Genomic DNA, 16,869 nt, shown 5'->3' with positions numbered 1-16,869 from the left:
CATGAATAAATGAATCTCCATCTAACGCGTGAAGCAACTGAAGTTTAGAAAGCATAAGCACCTTGCCCCATGTTGCTTAGCTAGTGGAGTCAAGCCTACACCCGGGTCTATCTCCCAAGTCTGTGTCTTTCGTCTTACAACTCCTCTTAGTTCTCTGCATCTCCCTGCTTCTACTGCACTTCCCACTTAACCCACATGCCATCTCTCCATGCAGAGTCAGTATAAAGAGGTGCTGATGCAGTGAGCTGAGCATACTACATTCCTCAAGACAATGATTTGGCAGTTTAGAGGTCATTCATTATCCTTGCCTTGGGTATATAAGGCGGGACAGGTTACTAGATAGCTACATTGCAGAGAAATGGGGATTAATAACGACGACGATGATGACGATGATGATACTGTTGCTATCACTCTAATTAACTAAAATAATACTAGACTATTATTGTTACAGTATTATAATAATACCATATTAGGTTGATGCAAAAGTAATTTTAGTTTTTGCCATCATGTTTAATAAAAGTAGTAAAATAAAACAAAAATAATATATAAATAAAATAAATAAGTACATATATAAATAAAATAAAAATAATATTACCATTTATTGTTATTAGCTAAGCTTCTGCTAGTCAAAAGATCAACTCCCAGGTACTTACCCCCTTTTCTCTCCTCTCCAGAGGCTCAGCTGGTCCATTCTCTGGAAACTCGCAGGAAATTTCCAGAGTAATCTGACACACTGGCCCCTGCCTCTGTGTCAAATCTGGCTCAAAGCCCAGGTGCCCCGCCTACTCCCTTAATTAAGAACAGCACGAAAATACACATACCTCAATCTTTTTGAAGCCCGCATCTACCCAGTAAAGCAGCTGGCTGAGGGGTTCAAAAGCCAAAGCTTCTACTGTCTCCAGGCCAGAATTGATGATCACCTCTTGCCCTGTGCTTCCATTCAAACAGAGGCGCTGAAGAGAGAAAAGTCATAATAAATGCTAGGAACTGTTCAAATGACCGCCTGCCAAGTCAGTCCTATGAAGGGTAACCTTTATTCAAGTGGTAGGACTGGCAAGGGATGAGATGTTTTATGTTAGTAAACTTTCCAGACCCATGAAGCCGGGTTTTCATGAAAACATTTCTAAAATGTACTACATTTTTGTTTTTTAAGCAGGACAAAGAGAATTTAATCATATACATTACTCTGCATTATCACTATGAACACTGGTCACTAAATTATGCTGTATCGCAACAATAAAGTCGGAGATTATTGAGATGTATGAGTCTGTTTGCTTTTAAAAGAAGTGAAACCAGACTGCTGTTATATTTAAGTTCTTGTGTCTGCTTTTATACTCTTTCTTCCCTGTGAGGCTCTTAGCCATCAAGTGCTATTGTTGGACAGCTCCATTCAGCATCACCGCCATCCCCCACCCCAACCCCCTCAAACACCCAGGCACTGTAAGATTTCTGTTGGGTTGGGAATCTAGATACAAAGTTGTTGGAATTGCTTTTCTAAAAGGATTAAGCAGACAATGAATAAAGATCAAATAGCTTTCCTTTAAATGCATGGGTTTGAGTGTATGGCTATCTCCCTGGCCTGACCAGGGCTCTTTAACGCTTGCTTCCTGGTTCTTATCTGTGTTCAGAACAGCTGAAGTGGATAATTATGTGAGCTATGGGTAAGTCAAGCGTTACTGTATCATGACTTGGGAAGAAAGATGCTCAAGAGGCAGTTGGCACAATAGGGGGCAACTAATCATCCTACATTATTAGTCCCAACACCTTCCCAGCAGGCAAAGCAAGACCTCACTTTCAAGCACATCTGTGGATTTAGGGCCTTCTTTATGCTTCCTATATGACCAAATGAAGACAGAGAAAGAAAAATACTAACACAGAAGACTGGAAAGTTTTACCTGTCGGCCCTGAGATGAGCGACACTTACAAACCTCTAACTGTCCATTTCCATAGGCCATTCTGCATGAAGCTTATCAGGACGGGACAGTCACAATGCACAGCCCCCACAGTGAGGCCAAGTGCTGACTCACCTGGATGATGTCCAAGGCCAGGTCGGACCAATACAAACAGTTGTGCTCATAGTCAAAGTCCAGGGCCACTGCTGCCCGTAGCCCGCTGAGAGGCAGCTGCTCTGTGGCTCCCGAGGCCAGGTCATAGCGATAGATGGATTTCCGCACAGCATACAGGATGAACTCGTTCTCCTCTGCCAGGCACACAAGACACGTGGGAGGTTGGACCCAGGGGATGCTGAAGAGGTCCTAGCACATCTGACCTCTTTGTTTCTCACACACAAACCTCAAATCCATTGGCATGTGGTGTGGACCCAGTGAAGGGCACAGAAATCAAGACTCAGGAGGTGCATAACGGAATCACATTTCCACCTCAGGCAAGTGACTTAAACTTCAGTGAATCTGTTTCTTCATCTGCAAGTGTTTTTACTTGTTACGTTTTTCTTTCATCTGAATCTCCCAATATGCATGCTCCAACAACCATACGTCTGGGCGAAGCCTACAAGTCTTCAAGTCACACTTGCCAACCTAATTACACCAATCGCCCTGTTCCCCCTCCTCACGTGACTGCTATCACCACAGCACCATCATCTTGTTGACAAGAGACCATTAGTCACTGAAGCCTTGTAACTAAGCTCTCTAATCAATGTGCTCACTTATTCATATTGTTTACAACACCATATGGCAATTACATCAACCTCTTAGATCTTCAAAATAATAATAATGCATTTGTTCTTGGCTATTTAGAAAATGGTGCACAACATAATCATCACAAAAAATCTGTTTCTACTCAACAAATACAAATTGTGTACATATTGTGTATAATGTGCTTACTAAGTATTGGGCATTGTTTAAGACTCACAACAACTGCCCGATGGTAGAACTACTGTTAACCAAATTTTACAATGAGAAAACTGAGACCAGAGAGGTTAAGTAACTCACCCAAGGTCACACAACTAGCAAGTGGCAGAACTGAGATCAGATCCCAGGCACTCTGGATCCACAGTCTATGCTTTAACTACTACACTGTGCTCTCTCTTATGATACAGACACGGGTGTGGATGATTTTTAAGATGTAGAAATGAAGGTCCTGAGTGCTGAAGATACTTACCTAACGTCAGACAACTGGAAATAGGAAGACTCAATACACTCTCTTTTCCACTTAGGGAACAGCCTGGGAAACATCCAGATTCTTCCCCAGGAGTGGACACAAGCAGCACAACAGCATCTGTGTCTAAAGTGTGCCTCTTGACAGTGTGTTGCATATGGAACCAAGATGCAAATCTGAATTCTTTTGCTGCATGCCTGGGTTAGCCATTCCTGCCCACTTCCTGATTCCATACACTCAGTGACTTAACATGTACCTATCACCTTCTTTATAAAAGCTGCAATACAGATAATGCATCAAAAAATAAATCTATCTACAATTTTTAGTAAGGTAAGTTTTCCTTCTTTTCCTTTGGTTGCAGGTCACTTTAGAAGTTATCTATGCTACCATCACATGGTAACCTACCTCCCCTTTTGGTTGTCAAGAAAACCTTCCCACTGTCATTCCCAGGGAGGGGGCCAGCTAACGTATAGGGACATGAAAGCTACCTTTGCAACAGTGAGCCTTTTGCCCCACATCTCTCTCCAGCATCTATAAACCTCATTCTGTCACTTTGGGTTATTTTTTTTTTCCTTTAAGAAACCAATACCCATAAAGTAGAACCTGAATCCAGAAATACTTGTTTTAGGATTATGTTCAGAGCAGCATGTGGCATTCCAGTGGGCAATGCTTAACCTAGAAAAGGAATGGAATTCCTGGCTGGTCCTGGCCATACATGAGCACAGCCTAGGAATGTGTGTTTTCATAGTAATCGTAAAGGAAGAAAAATTCTTGCATTTAAAAAATCCTTCCAGATGCCCAGATTACCTCATCTTTGCAAAGATATTATGGCTCCACTAGTCCTATGAAAGCATCTTTTTCTTTCCTGGTATATCCCTGCCCCCTATTCCATGCCTTTTTTCTCTCTCTCTCTTCTACATAGGAGGTGGCCCACAATGGAATGAGATTTCTCCACTTCATTCCCTGTTCTATCTTCTGGTAGAAGAGAAAACAGCTTTCCTGCCAGTTTAGATGGCTTTAAACAAGCTGTTTTGTCCCTTGTTGAATTATCTTCAGAAATATTTATTACAAAAGTAGGCACTCCAGCCCCTTAAGAGCAATCACTCAAACCCCACTAACCCACGCCCTCATCAATAACAGCTCTTGTGAGGGAAATATTTGAATATTATCTGCTCATTTGTTGGAATTTGCTGAAGTGGTGGTTCTTTTTAAGTCTCCATAGTGAGGTATGTTAATTACTCTGGTAATGATGAAAGATTAAATTAAGGGACTAACGAGCTTAGCATGAAAAACACCAGGGCAAGCTGGCAGCAGTAAGCAAAAGACAGGGCTGCCCTGCCCTGCCTGTGGAGACCACATGCTTCTTTCATGATTCATTCGGTGCTTATGGCTGTCCACGTAGACAACACCACCCACCGTAGATGGAAGTTAACTCCAGCCGTTTGCCTTCACCAAGAGGTATGGGCAGGAAAGAGGGCATGGAGGGAATAAAGAAGCTTTAAATGAATAAGAACTGGAAACAGAGTGAAGAAAAATAAGCAGCTAAGAGATTATTTGTCAAAGTACCATAATTTCATGTCTCTATTGTAAAGATCCCATGTGACATCAACACTAAATTTAGCAGAAACATTTTAAAACACACTATACCTTTATAGCATATGAATCATTTCAGAGAAGTTTTTCTTAATTAGCATGCATAATGATTATCTAAAATAGTGAGAATGACATTTATTTGCCCTCTGGGCAATGTCCAATGAAGAGCATGGGGCTTAGAGTCTGAATTTCAACTTTGTCACTTACTAGATGTGTGACCTTAAGCCATTTAACTTCCTCTGAACATGCTTCCTCATGAAAAAGTAAAAAACAAAAGTGATAATATCTGCTTCCCTGAGTTGTTAAAAGGGTTAAACTGGCAACACATAAAAAAGTACACTGAAATCTATAAAATTCCATTAAAATTGTACAGTTATTTTTATTATAAAATTAACACAGACTACTCAGCTACTTCCTAAGAAGCCACACGCCTCTTTATACTCAACTTTGACAAACAGATTAAGGAACACACAGAAGCCCATGGGCACCTTTCTACCTCAGTGGATGCTGAATCAATATTTTTCAATTAACAAAGGGATTTCCCTCAAAGAAACTGAGCTGACACAACATACTTTCCATTCCTAAAAAAGGGTATGGCTATGCATAAGTTGAGTGTAGACACCAACCTTAGGGAAAAGGGGAAGCCCTGTGATGCTTGTGATGGCCATTGTTTTTCTCCACTCAATTACAGGAGCCACAAGCTCGGACTTAGGTGAGATCATGACACTGTTGCAACCACGTCTCAAGAAATGAAAGGGAAGAAACCACCTCCCTTACCTGCCAGGGGACAGGGGACCACCTCTCCTTCCAGTCGCGCTTCAACATCTCCTCCGCTACAAGTGTCCCCAGAAATCTTCCGGTAGCTGTCACCCCACCCCAAGAGCAAGAGGTCAGAAACAGGGAAGAACAGTCACAAAGGCATCCCAGCTAGGAATATATTTACTATCCACGGTCAATACAGTCCATCCACTCATTCCCCTTTAGAACTAGAAAGAGGATGCTCAGTAGTTCTGAGTCAGTTCTGCTTAAAACTAGACTAGGCAAGCCCAGACAATTTAGGGCACTGTCCTGGCCAAGATTTTTAAATATATCTCTTGAATACATTCCTCTGAAGATGTTTCCTTGCTGAAGTTGATGACGTAAGATATTCCTAGAGTTTCAGGGATGCTTACAGACTTGCAATGTTTTTCTCACTGGAGGTAGGAGAGTTTACAAATACCATAAGTTAAAATGTGGCCCAAACTACTTGTAGGCTATTAACTTGCAATTGTACAATTTAGAGTATAGAGCAATCCAGATGGCCCTCTATGCTCTCTCGTTCCATGTGCAGACCCCTGAGAACCTGACAGGGAAATCTCTGTGATACATACCCTCTCGTTCTCCTGTAAGTAGAACCCACAGGGCAAGGCACAGGAAGGGAGTATGACTTTCCAGAAAATTCCGGATCTGGAACACAAACCTCTAATGACAAATCTTCACTCATCTTGAAACCGAAGTCACTAAAAAGGCAATTGGGCTTTGTTAAGGCCACTGTTTTATACATTTCAGGCGTTCCCGTACCAATTGTGCTGACTTTACCTTACTACTTTTCACTTTTATTTTAAGTTATTTAACTTGTCCCTTTAAAGAATATGTCGCCGGGCGCGGTGGCTCAAGCCTGTAATCCCAGCACTTTGGGAGGCCGAGGCGGGCGGATCACGAGGTCAGGAGATCGAGACCATCCTGGCTAACACGGTGAAACCCCGTCTCTACTAAAAATACAAAAAAAAAAACTAGCCGGGCGCGGTGGCAGGCGCCTGTAGTCCCAGCTACTCGGGAGGCTGAGGCAGGAGAATGGCGTAAACCCGGGAGGCGGAGCTTGCAGTGAGCTGAGATCCGGCCACTGCACTCCAGCCTGGGTGACAGAGCAAGACTCAGTCTCAAAAAAAAAAAAAAAAAAAAAAAAAAAAAAAAAGAATATGTACTTTTTATATAAAATACATCTTCAAAAGAAGATTTATATCAGAACCACAGTTGGGAAAACACAATCACATGCCATAAATAGACCAAAAAAAACACAAATCATCATGCCAAATCAAAGCAATATTAAATTTTAGCCAGATCCAGTTCCCTACTCTAAGAATCTGGACCTGCCCTCTCTGTTAAAAGGGATTAGGCAAATGTTACAGAATTACTAGTAACCAATGAGACTTTCTGTTTGACAGACTCTGAAGAAGTAAAAGAGAAATTTTAAAAGAATAACCCTTTTAAAAAAATTATTTTGGGCCGGGCATGGTGGTTCATGCCTATAATCCCAACACTACGGGAGGCCAAGGCAGACATATTATTTAAGCCCAGGAGTTCAAGACCAACCTGGGCAACATGATAAGACCCTGTCTCTACAGAAAAGAACCAAAAAAATAGCCAGGCATGGTGCTGCACACCTGTGATCCCAGCTACTCGGGAGGCTGAGCGGGGAGAATCATTTGAGCCCAGGAGGTCAAGGCTGTAGTGAGCCGTGATTGCGCCACTGCACTCCAGCCTGGGCAACAGAGCAAGACCCTGTCTCAGAAAAAAAGAAAAATTTTGACTAAGGGTTCAATGTTATTTAAGACTATGTCCACATACTAGCTAAAATCATCCTGTACTTTGAGATACAGTAGTTAGGTTCACGAGACTGCCTGTGATTTGGGGTCACATCTGCCAAACCTCCCAGCTTGATGGGTAGCATCCTGGAGTAGGAAGCAGGAGGCGTCAGTCGAAGACGATTCTAAAACAAGATGACTGTACTATGAATGTTCTAAGGCCCTGCCCAAGCTGTAAATTCTATAATTCAATGAATTATAGAACATATTCAAAGAATTATAGAACAGAACATATATTCCACATTCGTGTGCTCTACCAGAACACATTTATTGCTCTATTCAATTCAACAAATATTTAGGCCTGGCATGGTGGCTCACACCTGTAATCCCAGCACTTTGGGAGGCTGAGGCGGGTGGATCACTTGAGGTCAGGAGTTCTAGACCAGCCTGGGCAACATGGCAAAACCCCGTCTCTACTAAAAACACAAAAATTAGCTGGGCGTAGTGGCACGCACCTGTAGTCCCAGCTACTCTGGAGGCTGAGGCAAGAGAATGGCTTGAACCCGGGAGGTGGAGGTTGCAGTGAGCCAAGATCGCACCACTGCACTCCAGCCTGGGTGACACTGAGACTCTGTCTCAGTAAAACAAAAAAGAAAAAGAAAAAACCCAAATATTTATTAAACATTTCTGACACGAAAAGTATTAACAGATACAGAGTGGCCTGTGTGCATTATATCATAATCCACATTTAATAATTTGTAAAGAATCGAAAGGCAGCAGTTTTGCCACTGGATCAAACGTGCCTCTTTCATTACCTCGGTTCGTTATTACTGAACAGCCACTTTAAATCTTTTTAGGAACCAGATAAAGCATTAGCGAATTACTTATTTGCCTCCAATAGCAAAGCACTCCTCCTGGGCAGCTTTCTTTGACCACAGGTCATGACCTAGTGGACTCTGAAAGTACCTGGGAGGCCCAAGACCAGATTCTTCCCCTCCCAAAAAAGAGCAAAAGATTGCAAAAGGCCCATCATACATTTAAAAGTCAACGTTGTCTCCTAAAACTTGTGTTTTAGTTACATGTGTGTATGTATCTACATATACATATGTAGGTACAGGGTCATCATAGAAAATGTATTATTTACTAGGGGTTGCAGTCAAGAATGTGAAAGCTGTATGACTTGGCAATGTCAAGAAATATAAGGATATAAAAGAATCTGCCACTGAAATCAGGGAACAGGGGCCAATAGCTGGGCTTCCCTGTGTGGTCTGAAAGGACCATCAGAAAAAACCTGGTGTTCAAACACAGTTGGTCAACCAGTACCTGAACTAATGGAAAGATACTATAATCTCATCTCATTTCCTGACATCCATCTTGGGACCATTTTCCTTCTCACTGCCATAGTCCGATGCCATCAAACATCTCCAAGAGCCACACAGTTGGGCTGGCTGCCTTCCAGCAGCTACAGCAAGCAGAGAAACAATGGGGGGTGGAGCGGGGAACAGCCGATATCCATATACCCCTTAGCATTTCAGAGGGTCATCACCCCACGATCTCATTTGGCCTGCAACCCAACTCCATAAGGGGCAGAGGAGGTGGTTTGACTGGTCTATAATAAAAAGACTCCGCATACAACCAGGGTGAACATCCAGCAGGTTCCAGCAAGGCAGATGGGGTGGGCATGGCAGACCAGCAGGATGCAGGTCAGTTTACCCAGGAGAGCACACCAAGCTCCATTTCTTTTTTGTTTTTTTGTGAATTTTTTTTTTTTTTTTTTTTTTTTGGTGGGGGTTGGGGAAATGTAGGGCAAGAGAGAAAATTTTAATGTTATTTGTTTTTTAAGCCTAAATGTCATGAAAAAAAAAAAAAAACCCAAAAATTTGTTAGACTGTCTTACCTATTTTTTACTTAGTCTTAATTTTATTTTGAAGTACATGTTGGGGATAGGAAGAGGGCATAGAGGTCACTATGATATTTTCAGGGATTAGGACATCTCCAGTCTCAAGCCAGTCTAAGGAGGACTACCTGAGGCCAACAAAGCTCTTAGATTAGATTAGACTATAATGAAAAAGTGTCTAAGGAAGAGCAGAAGGCACACAGCATGGAACTGACATCACCAAGAACATCAGCCAGCTCTGTGCTTTTGCTGTTAAAGAGTCTGTGTCGTTCCCTTGGGAGCACACACCTTTCCAAGGAAATGACTGTCTTCTGTGTTCTAAGCCTTGCTGCTCAAAGGGTGAATGTGCAGATAAGCAGCATCCACATCTCCTGGGAGCTCGATGGAAATGCAGACCCCCAGAACTCCTGAGGCAGAATCTGCACGTGATTCATACGCACCTTAAAGTTTCAGAAGCACTGGTCTAGAACAGAAGTGGCCAAACCTGGTTGGCCATTTTTGTAAATAGAGATTTACTGGATCACAGCCACATTCATTCATCTAGAGCTGCTTTCATGCACCATGGGCACTGCCATGGGCAGAGGGAGGAGTTGTAATGCAGATCATGGAAACCATATGGCCTACAAAGTCTAGAACATTTACCTTATGACCATGTTCCAACCTCTGGTCTAGAACACATCAGAAGTTTCTGGCTTTAGTCTAGACAAGTACAGCTGCCCAAAGCAAAATCTAGTTCCTCTGTGCCTCGGCAACCACTGAAATATGAGTTGTGTACTTATATTAAATACCCATGGCTCTCTTGGTGCTCCTGAATAAACTACAACGATTTCATGCTGAATTATAGACTAAAGTAACTGTCCAGGAGCTCTGAGATCCTGCATACTCTGCCACTAGAATCCTCTTCCTACAGCTAAGTTCTGTTCTGATCAACTCTCCTCAAAATTCCTACAACTAAGCTCTGTTCTGATCATCAACTCTCCTCAAAAGCCCCTGAAGGCTTCCTCCTAATTATAGAATAAGGTTCATCCCTTCTAAGGTCTCTCTGCTCTACTGTATTCTATCTTTTCAGCCTCATCTCCAATTATCATCCCCATGTCATACACCCAACAAGGCATCCCAGTTAAACTCCCAACCACACCCTGCTGCCTCTACACCTGCCTGTTACAGCTACATGGTCTCAAAACACTGCTGTCTGCAAATATAGATGCTCCATGAGAGACCAGCTCAAACATCACTTCTCTCAAAAATGTCCTGATTCTCCAACAGCAATCCACAGCCCTCTCCTTCCTTTCAATAGTCAAAATAAAAGTACCGGTTCCTGCTCTGAGGCACCTGCTCTCTTCCACCTCCTGTGCCAATTAGCTATGCACAAGTCACTTCTACTTTTAGCATTCGCAGCAGTGCCTTGGATATTTTGCTCAAGAAATAATACATGATGCAAACACACACATACGCATATACACACACTAACATCCCCTTGTTTCAGATAAAGAAATAAATCCCCTCCAGAATACGGTCCTAAGGAGAAGGATTACCAACAATGGAACCTTCAGCAAATTTTTGGGTTACCCTAATAGAAATAAATCCCAGAGCTATCTATTCCTGAAGAAATGGCTACAGCTCTCCTAGACACCTCTACCACTTTACCTGGCTGTAAGAAAGAACTAAAGAAGACAACTTACATGAAACATGCCTAGCACAGCTCCTGGCACATAAAAGATGCTTCCTAAATAATTGTTTCCTTCTATTCCCTTCCTTTGCTCAGGGAAAGGGACCGTGCCTAGTCTCTTTCCCCGACACTACTGAGTGAATAAAGCACAACTCAGTCGCCAGTCATCAAAGAAGAACTAACCATTCATAGTCCTCCCGGGTGCAGGAGCAGTTGGACACGACCACTGGCCTGTCAAAGTCCTCTCCATTGAAGCATGTGGCATGGGGGGTCCTCCGTTTGAAAACAGTCTTGTGTCCCAGTAAACACTCATTCCCCCGCTCATCAGATGGTGACCACAGCTTGTAGTCATTCTCTGTGCAGGGAACTCCTAAGGAAAAAGGAACACAGCACGAAGCATTACAGGCAGGCCCATACGGGGTTCCCTGCTGTGCCTCAAGGTGCCCAGCCTCAACCCCCACTTCCTGTCTATGTGTTGCCACCCCACAAGCACACAGACCCTCCAATTGGCTTGCTTTGAAGCTGGGCAGCCCTAGGCCAATGAAAAGGATACCTGCAATGCAGACATTTGCCTGGAAAAGTTGGGAAGAAGCAAGCCACCTTTATCCAAACTTCTGAAACATTACAGAAGACATTACTGTAGAAACAAGTAGCCAGAAGTGTTTCTCTCCTAGAGAACTGGGGAACGGCTGATTCCTTGATGAGCAATACCACTGGGGGCTAATGTTCTCAGCCTGCCTCCTCGGGCAGTGAGGGCACATCTGGTAGTGTGGCCCGAGGGCAATGGAGGGCTCGCTGGCCCTACTTGAAGGTACAGGATCTCCATGGAAAGAGGCTGGAAAATGCTAAGATACCTTGCACCATCACTCCATCTGCCACATTCATCAAAATGTAAGTAGGGTGCTTTTTACAAGCATTCCAAAGTATGCCTATGTCTATGTTGGCACTTTTTGACTCTCATATATGTGTCTTCAGTCAGATTAGATACTACCTGAAGTCGATACACAACTTTTGATTCAATGCCATGCAACACAGTAAACTTATTAAACTCCTACCGACTGTAAGGCTATCGAGTTTTCCAGTAGGTGGAACACAAATATGCACAGGGCAAGCTCTTGTTTTGAAGGGCTTTATAATCTAGTCAATGGAAGGTGAAACACACCGAGTGACAGACACAGAGTTATGAGTACACTTATGTCCTGGACATAGAGAAGGGAGATGTCTTCTGGTTAGGATATCAGCAGCAAGTGTGTTGGATCCTGAGATATGAAAAGGATTTCGAGTAGGAGAGGCCAAATGGGTGGAGGTGAGAAGAAACAGGGCATTCGGGCAGCTAGAATCAGATTAGCCAAGGCTGAGAGGTAGGAAAGGGTAAGATAACGTGGGGACGCAGGGAGAGGATGCTGAAGAGTTTCACTTCTGCCTGCATACTTACACATCCTGTATCCAGACTAGCAGATCACGACTAGATCCTAGATGGCTTTGAGAGGACCCTGCGTTGCTTGGCACACTGACTTATGGAGAGTCAGGCACACTCACTGAATACGTCCAATTGGCACTGCTGATTTGGAACTATGTTTTTCATTCATGCATTTATCTACATATTCAGCAGACATATCTTTAAACCCCCTATGTGCCAGGAACTGCATGAGGAAACTAAGATACAAAGAATAACACCCAGTCTTACTAAGAAGAATTGAGCAAGCCCTGAATTACCTCCCTATGCATTTTGCTAACTCTTATGGGCCCATCTCCCCCAACGCATCTCAAGCTCCTCTGAGTACACAGTATCTAAGCTGCTGCTTTGCACATAACAGGAAGTCCATGCATATCCATGTGAAAAGGTCCAAGGAGGCAGCAGCTTACCCAAAGCATCTGTGGCATTGACCTGGAGGATCAGCCAGCTGTGGACATTCTCTTTGTTCGAGCCAAAGATGGTGAAGACAGTGCTCTTCTCCCCAGGTTCTGTGAGGAGGCCATACACAAACACTGGCTTCTCAGAGAAGATGAATGTTTTCCAGGTCTCCCCTTCATTGGTACTGTATCTGCCCAAACGCAAGTAAGAGAATCCTTGCAGTTAAAGTATCTAAGGCAAAGGCTTGGTTTCCATATAACGTTCACCAGGAGCAGGAATCAGGGCTCCTTGGAGAAACGGCTGATCCCAGGCTAAGGCAGGGAAAGTTTAAGGAAATGCTCAGAGATAAACGCAGTCATCTCCAAAGAACACAGGAACCAGCCTGATGGGGCTCCAACTGGCCGAATTTAGGAGAATTCAAACATAAAAAAGAAAAATGATGGTAACAGATTACACTTTGAATGAAAATAGGACATGGGTCTCTAATGATACTAAAAGACAGAGGAGCAAAAGAGAAATTTTTTTCTTTTTTTTTTTTTGAGACAGAGTCTCGCTCTGTCGCCCAGGCTGGAGTGCAGTGGCGCGATCTTGGCTCACTACAAACCCCGCCTCCCGGGTTCACGCCATTCTCCTGCCTCAGCCTCCCAAACAGCTGGGACTACAGGCGCCTGCCACAACGCCCAGCTAATTTTTTTTTTTTTTTTTTTTTGTATTTTTAGTAGAGCCTGGGTTTCACCATGTTAGCCAGGATGATCTCAATCTCCCGACCTCGTGATCCGCCCGCCTCGGCCTCCCAAAGTGCTGGTTTTACAGGCGTGAGCCACTGTGCCCAGCCCCCAATTTTTTTCTTATATTAGAATGACACTTAAAGGTTGGAAACAATATAATAGTAATTACAGAAAAATTACCATTCTGTAATCCCCACTGCAATAACTAAATCACACAAGGTTCAAAAATGCTAAAACCACGGGGTGAAAGTGTTGGGGCCAGGATGTTCAGATTGTCTGAACATCAACCAACAGACACATCATTCACTACAAATGGGGAAATAAAATTTCACAAAACATAATCTCACAATGAATGATCAGAGAGTCACCATCTTAGCTAAACATCATCAATAACAGGACAACTTGCTATTAGGTACCTCCTGAATAAAGCATTGAGAAGAACACACCCTCTGTGTACTATTCTATACAATTGGACAAAATGTGGGATATTCTACACAATAACTGCTCCAGATACTTCAAAAAAATCAAGGCCACAAAAAACAAATAAATAAACGAAAAAGGCAGATAATGTGTTATAGATCTAAAAAGACTAAAGGAGTATAATGGCAAAATGCAATGAGTAAACAAATTTGCAATGCATAAATCCAATCCAGGGTTTAGTTCAGGACTGACTAAATCCCAGATCGAAGGGGAAAAGCGGCCATAAATAATTTGAGACAACTGAGAAAATATAGTCTATAAGTCATACCGAGTTCACGTTAATTTTCTTAGGCGTGAGAATGGCATTGTGATTATATAGGAAAATGCCCTCATTTATTGGAGATACATGTTTAAGTAGCTGTGAGGGAGCATGATGTCTGTAACTTTCTTTAAAATGATTCAGCTAAAAAATAATAGATGGATACACAGGATAGATAAATAGACCAATGATAGAAGTAGAGCAAATTGGCAAATTCTAACAATTTGTGACTCTAGGTGAAAGTTTCATGGGTGTTCTTTATACAGTTTTTCCAACTTTTCCGTGGTCTTAGAAATTAAAAAGCAAAAAAGTTGAAGGAAAGTATATACTGAGGAAAGTCTCCAAGACAGACTGTAACAGAACAAGGAAGCAAGTCCTTGAAAAACTAAGCAGCGTTTGAGTAACTGCACTGATTTTACACTATCTTTGGTATTGAAGAAGGAGAAGAAGAGGGAGGGAGAGGGAGGCAAGGAAGAAAATCTGCCCAACATTTGTTTTATCACCCAGTGAGCGGGTGAGATGCTTGACATGAGAAATCACTCAATTCAAGCCTCTTTAGAATCACAGGGCTTCTGGGCCCTTCTTAAATCCAAATTATATGCAAAACTTTTTCTTTCAGCTTTCTCATGTTTTTGAGATTTTAGTTTTACACCTTGGGATTATAATACTTGACATAAATCTTTTCAAGACATCACTCAATCCAAACACTTCATCTCATATTAAGATTATTAAACTTGATTTGGTCAGGCATGGTGGCACATGCCTGTAATCCCAGTACTTTGGGAGGCCAAGGCAGAAGGATCTTTCGAGGTCAGGAGTTTGAGACCAGCCTGAGAAACATAACAAGACCTCCATCTTTACAGAAAAAAAAATTTTTTTTAATTAGTCACGTGTGGTGGTGCCCCCTGTGGTCCCAGCTCCTCCTCTGGAGGCTGAGGTGTGAGGAATGCTTGAGTCCAAGAGCGTGAGGCTGCAGTGTGCCATGACTGCACCACTGCAGTCCCGCCTGGGTGACAGAACAAGACCCCGCCTAAAAAAAAAAAAAAAAAAAAAAAAAAAAAAGATAAAAAAGATACTGCCACAAAAAGGCTAGGGGTTAAACCAACTGGTAGGATTACAAGGCAGAATAATAAATGTCAATGGGAGACTAAGTAATCTCCCACTACAAATCTCTCACAAGGGGAGAAATCTCACCTGGCAGATACACTTTTGGTTTAAGAAAATTTTGAAACAGATATTTGGATAAATTAACTCATTCAATCTCCTTCTTGTAACCAGTGTCATAAGCTAAAGGTTTATATTACTTTTAAAGCAAAATGAACCAGCAGAGTCAACCTATTATCCAGATATGATGGTAGCCATCTGCCCACTCAGCGGTAATGCTAAAGTCCACCTATTTATACATTGCCAAGTTAATTCTCTTTAAGAGCTCCTCGAACCCCACATAACCTCAGGAAATGAATCACCTCATTTCTTGAGGGTTCCCAGAGGACTCTGACAATAACTCATTAATGAAATAACAAGCAGGTGCATGACCAAGCATAGCTTGTATCTGAAAATACACTACTCATTTAGAAAATGGTGCTCTTCAGAATTCTGGTGAAAAGGCTCTTGCCTTATCAACAGCAGCAGTTAAGAGAACACGTATTTTGGACTGAATTCTGACCCCTAAAGGAGAACTTGTGTTGGTAAAAGTGACAAGAACCTTGTGAAGAAACAAAGCCATCTTTGCGTTCTTTTTTTGTATTTTTAGTAGAGATGGGATTTCAACTTGTTGGCCAGGCTGGTCTCATACTCCTGACATCAAATGATTCACCCACCTTGGCCTCCCAGAGTGCTGGGATTATTGGCGTGAGCCACCGCACCTCGCCCATCTTTGCATTCTTAAGTTATGAAAGAGGATATAGGGCACTAAGCTTTAGGAATGAAGAATTCAAACTGCTCAGATAAAAATATAGACATAATCCCAGGGACAAAAACTCTCAAGAAGATGGGAAGGTCATATAATATAATAATAAAGCATAATATAACCACAGATACTCTAAAAGGAAGAAGTGTGGTAGATAACCAACTTAGGACTCTAGCAGGCAGCTACACAGAAAGGTTCCTGGTGAGTTCAGGTTTCTAAAGAACATATTCAAGATGGGAAAAAAAGTCATATAACCAAGAGCAAAAAAATTCAGTTACTGTGAGCTAATTCTAGCTGTAATTCTCACAGCCAATAGTCTGTCGGAACAGTAGCAAGGTAAGTTCAAAATGAATCACGGTTTATGTTTCAAATTACCAAAATAATTGGCAGACTGGTGGGTCAGTGGATGGGTTATCTGATAAGTTCTATAAAGAATTAGAAAGGAACAGGATCATTGTTCTGATGGTCAATAGAATAAATAAGAGCAGACATAATCATATGTATCAATTTAAAAAAACAGAGCACTTGATATACATTCATCCATTAGTTCATTCATTTATGAAAACCATCACCCAGTTCTGCCTATCTTTACTAGAACTTTGAATTGAAAATATTTTATGTTTTCTGACTGATTGGAAAACTGAGAATAAAAGAAATAAAGACTTCGTTAGAAAAAAAAAAAATCTTTGAGTAACAACATAGTAGTAAAGCTGGGTCTAAAAAAAAAAAACAGAAAAAAATAATTTCTATTTTGCTCCTTAGCAAGGAAAATAATCTTCAAATTGGACATGACAAGAAAAA

At 42.1% G+C, this 16,869-nt stretch overlaps 1 protein-coding gene across 2 annotated transcripts in view; it reads right to left on the bottom strand.

Annotated features, from left to right (window-relative positions):
* Nucleotides 1-16,869, bottom strand: part of LOC105476491 (sortilin related receptor 1) — a 179,518-nt gene that overhangs the window by 75,944 nt on the left and 86,705 nt on the right. For both annotated transcript variants that reach the window (XM_071075729.1, XM_071075730.1), the window contains exons 13-18: nt 12,704-12,882; nt 11,021-11,207; nt 6,078-6,206; nt 5,485-5,570; nt 2,028-2,200; nt 822-953 (exon numbers count right to left, since the gene is read on the bottom strand). In XM_071075729.1, the coding sequence (XP_070931830.1) occupies nt 822-953; nt 2,028-2,200; nt 5,485-5,570; nt 6,078-6,206; nt 11,021-11,207; nt 12,704-12,882 (886 nt within the window). The remainder of the gene's footprint in view (nt 1-821; nt 954-2,027; nt 2,201-5,484; nt 5,571-6,077; nt 6,207-11,020; nt 11,208-12,703; nt 12,883-16,869) is intronic.

The sequence above is a fragment of the Macaca nemestrina genome, chromosome 12 (genome assembly GCF_043159975.1).
Source record: "Macaca nemestrina isolate mMacNem1 chromosome 12, mMacNem.hap1, whole genome shotgun sequence".
NCBI lineage: Eukaryota > Metazoa > Chordata > Mammalia > Primates > Cercopithecidae > Macaca > Macaca nemestrina.
Note: the sequence above shows the minus strand (reverse complement) of the source record. Positions and strands in the feature narration are given on the sequence as shown.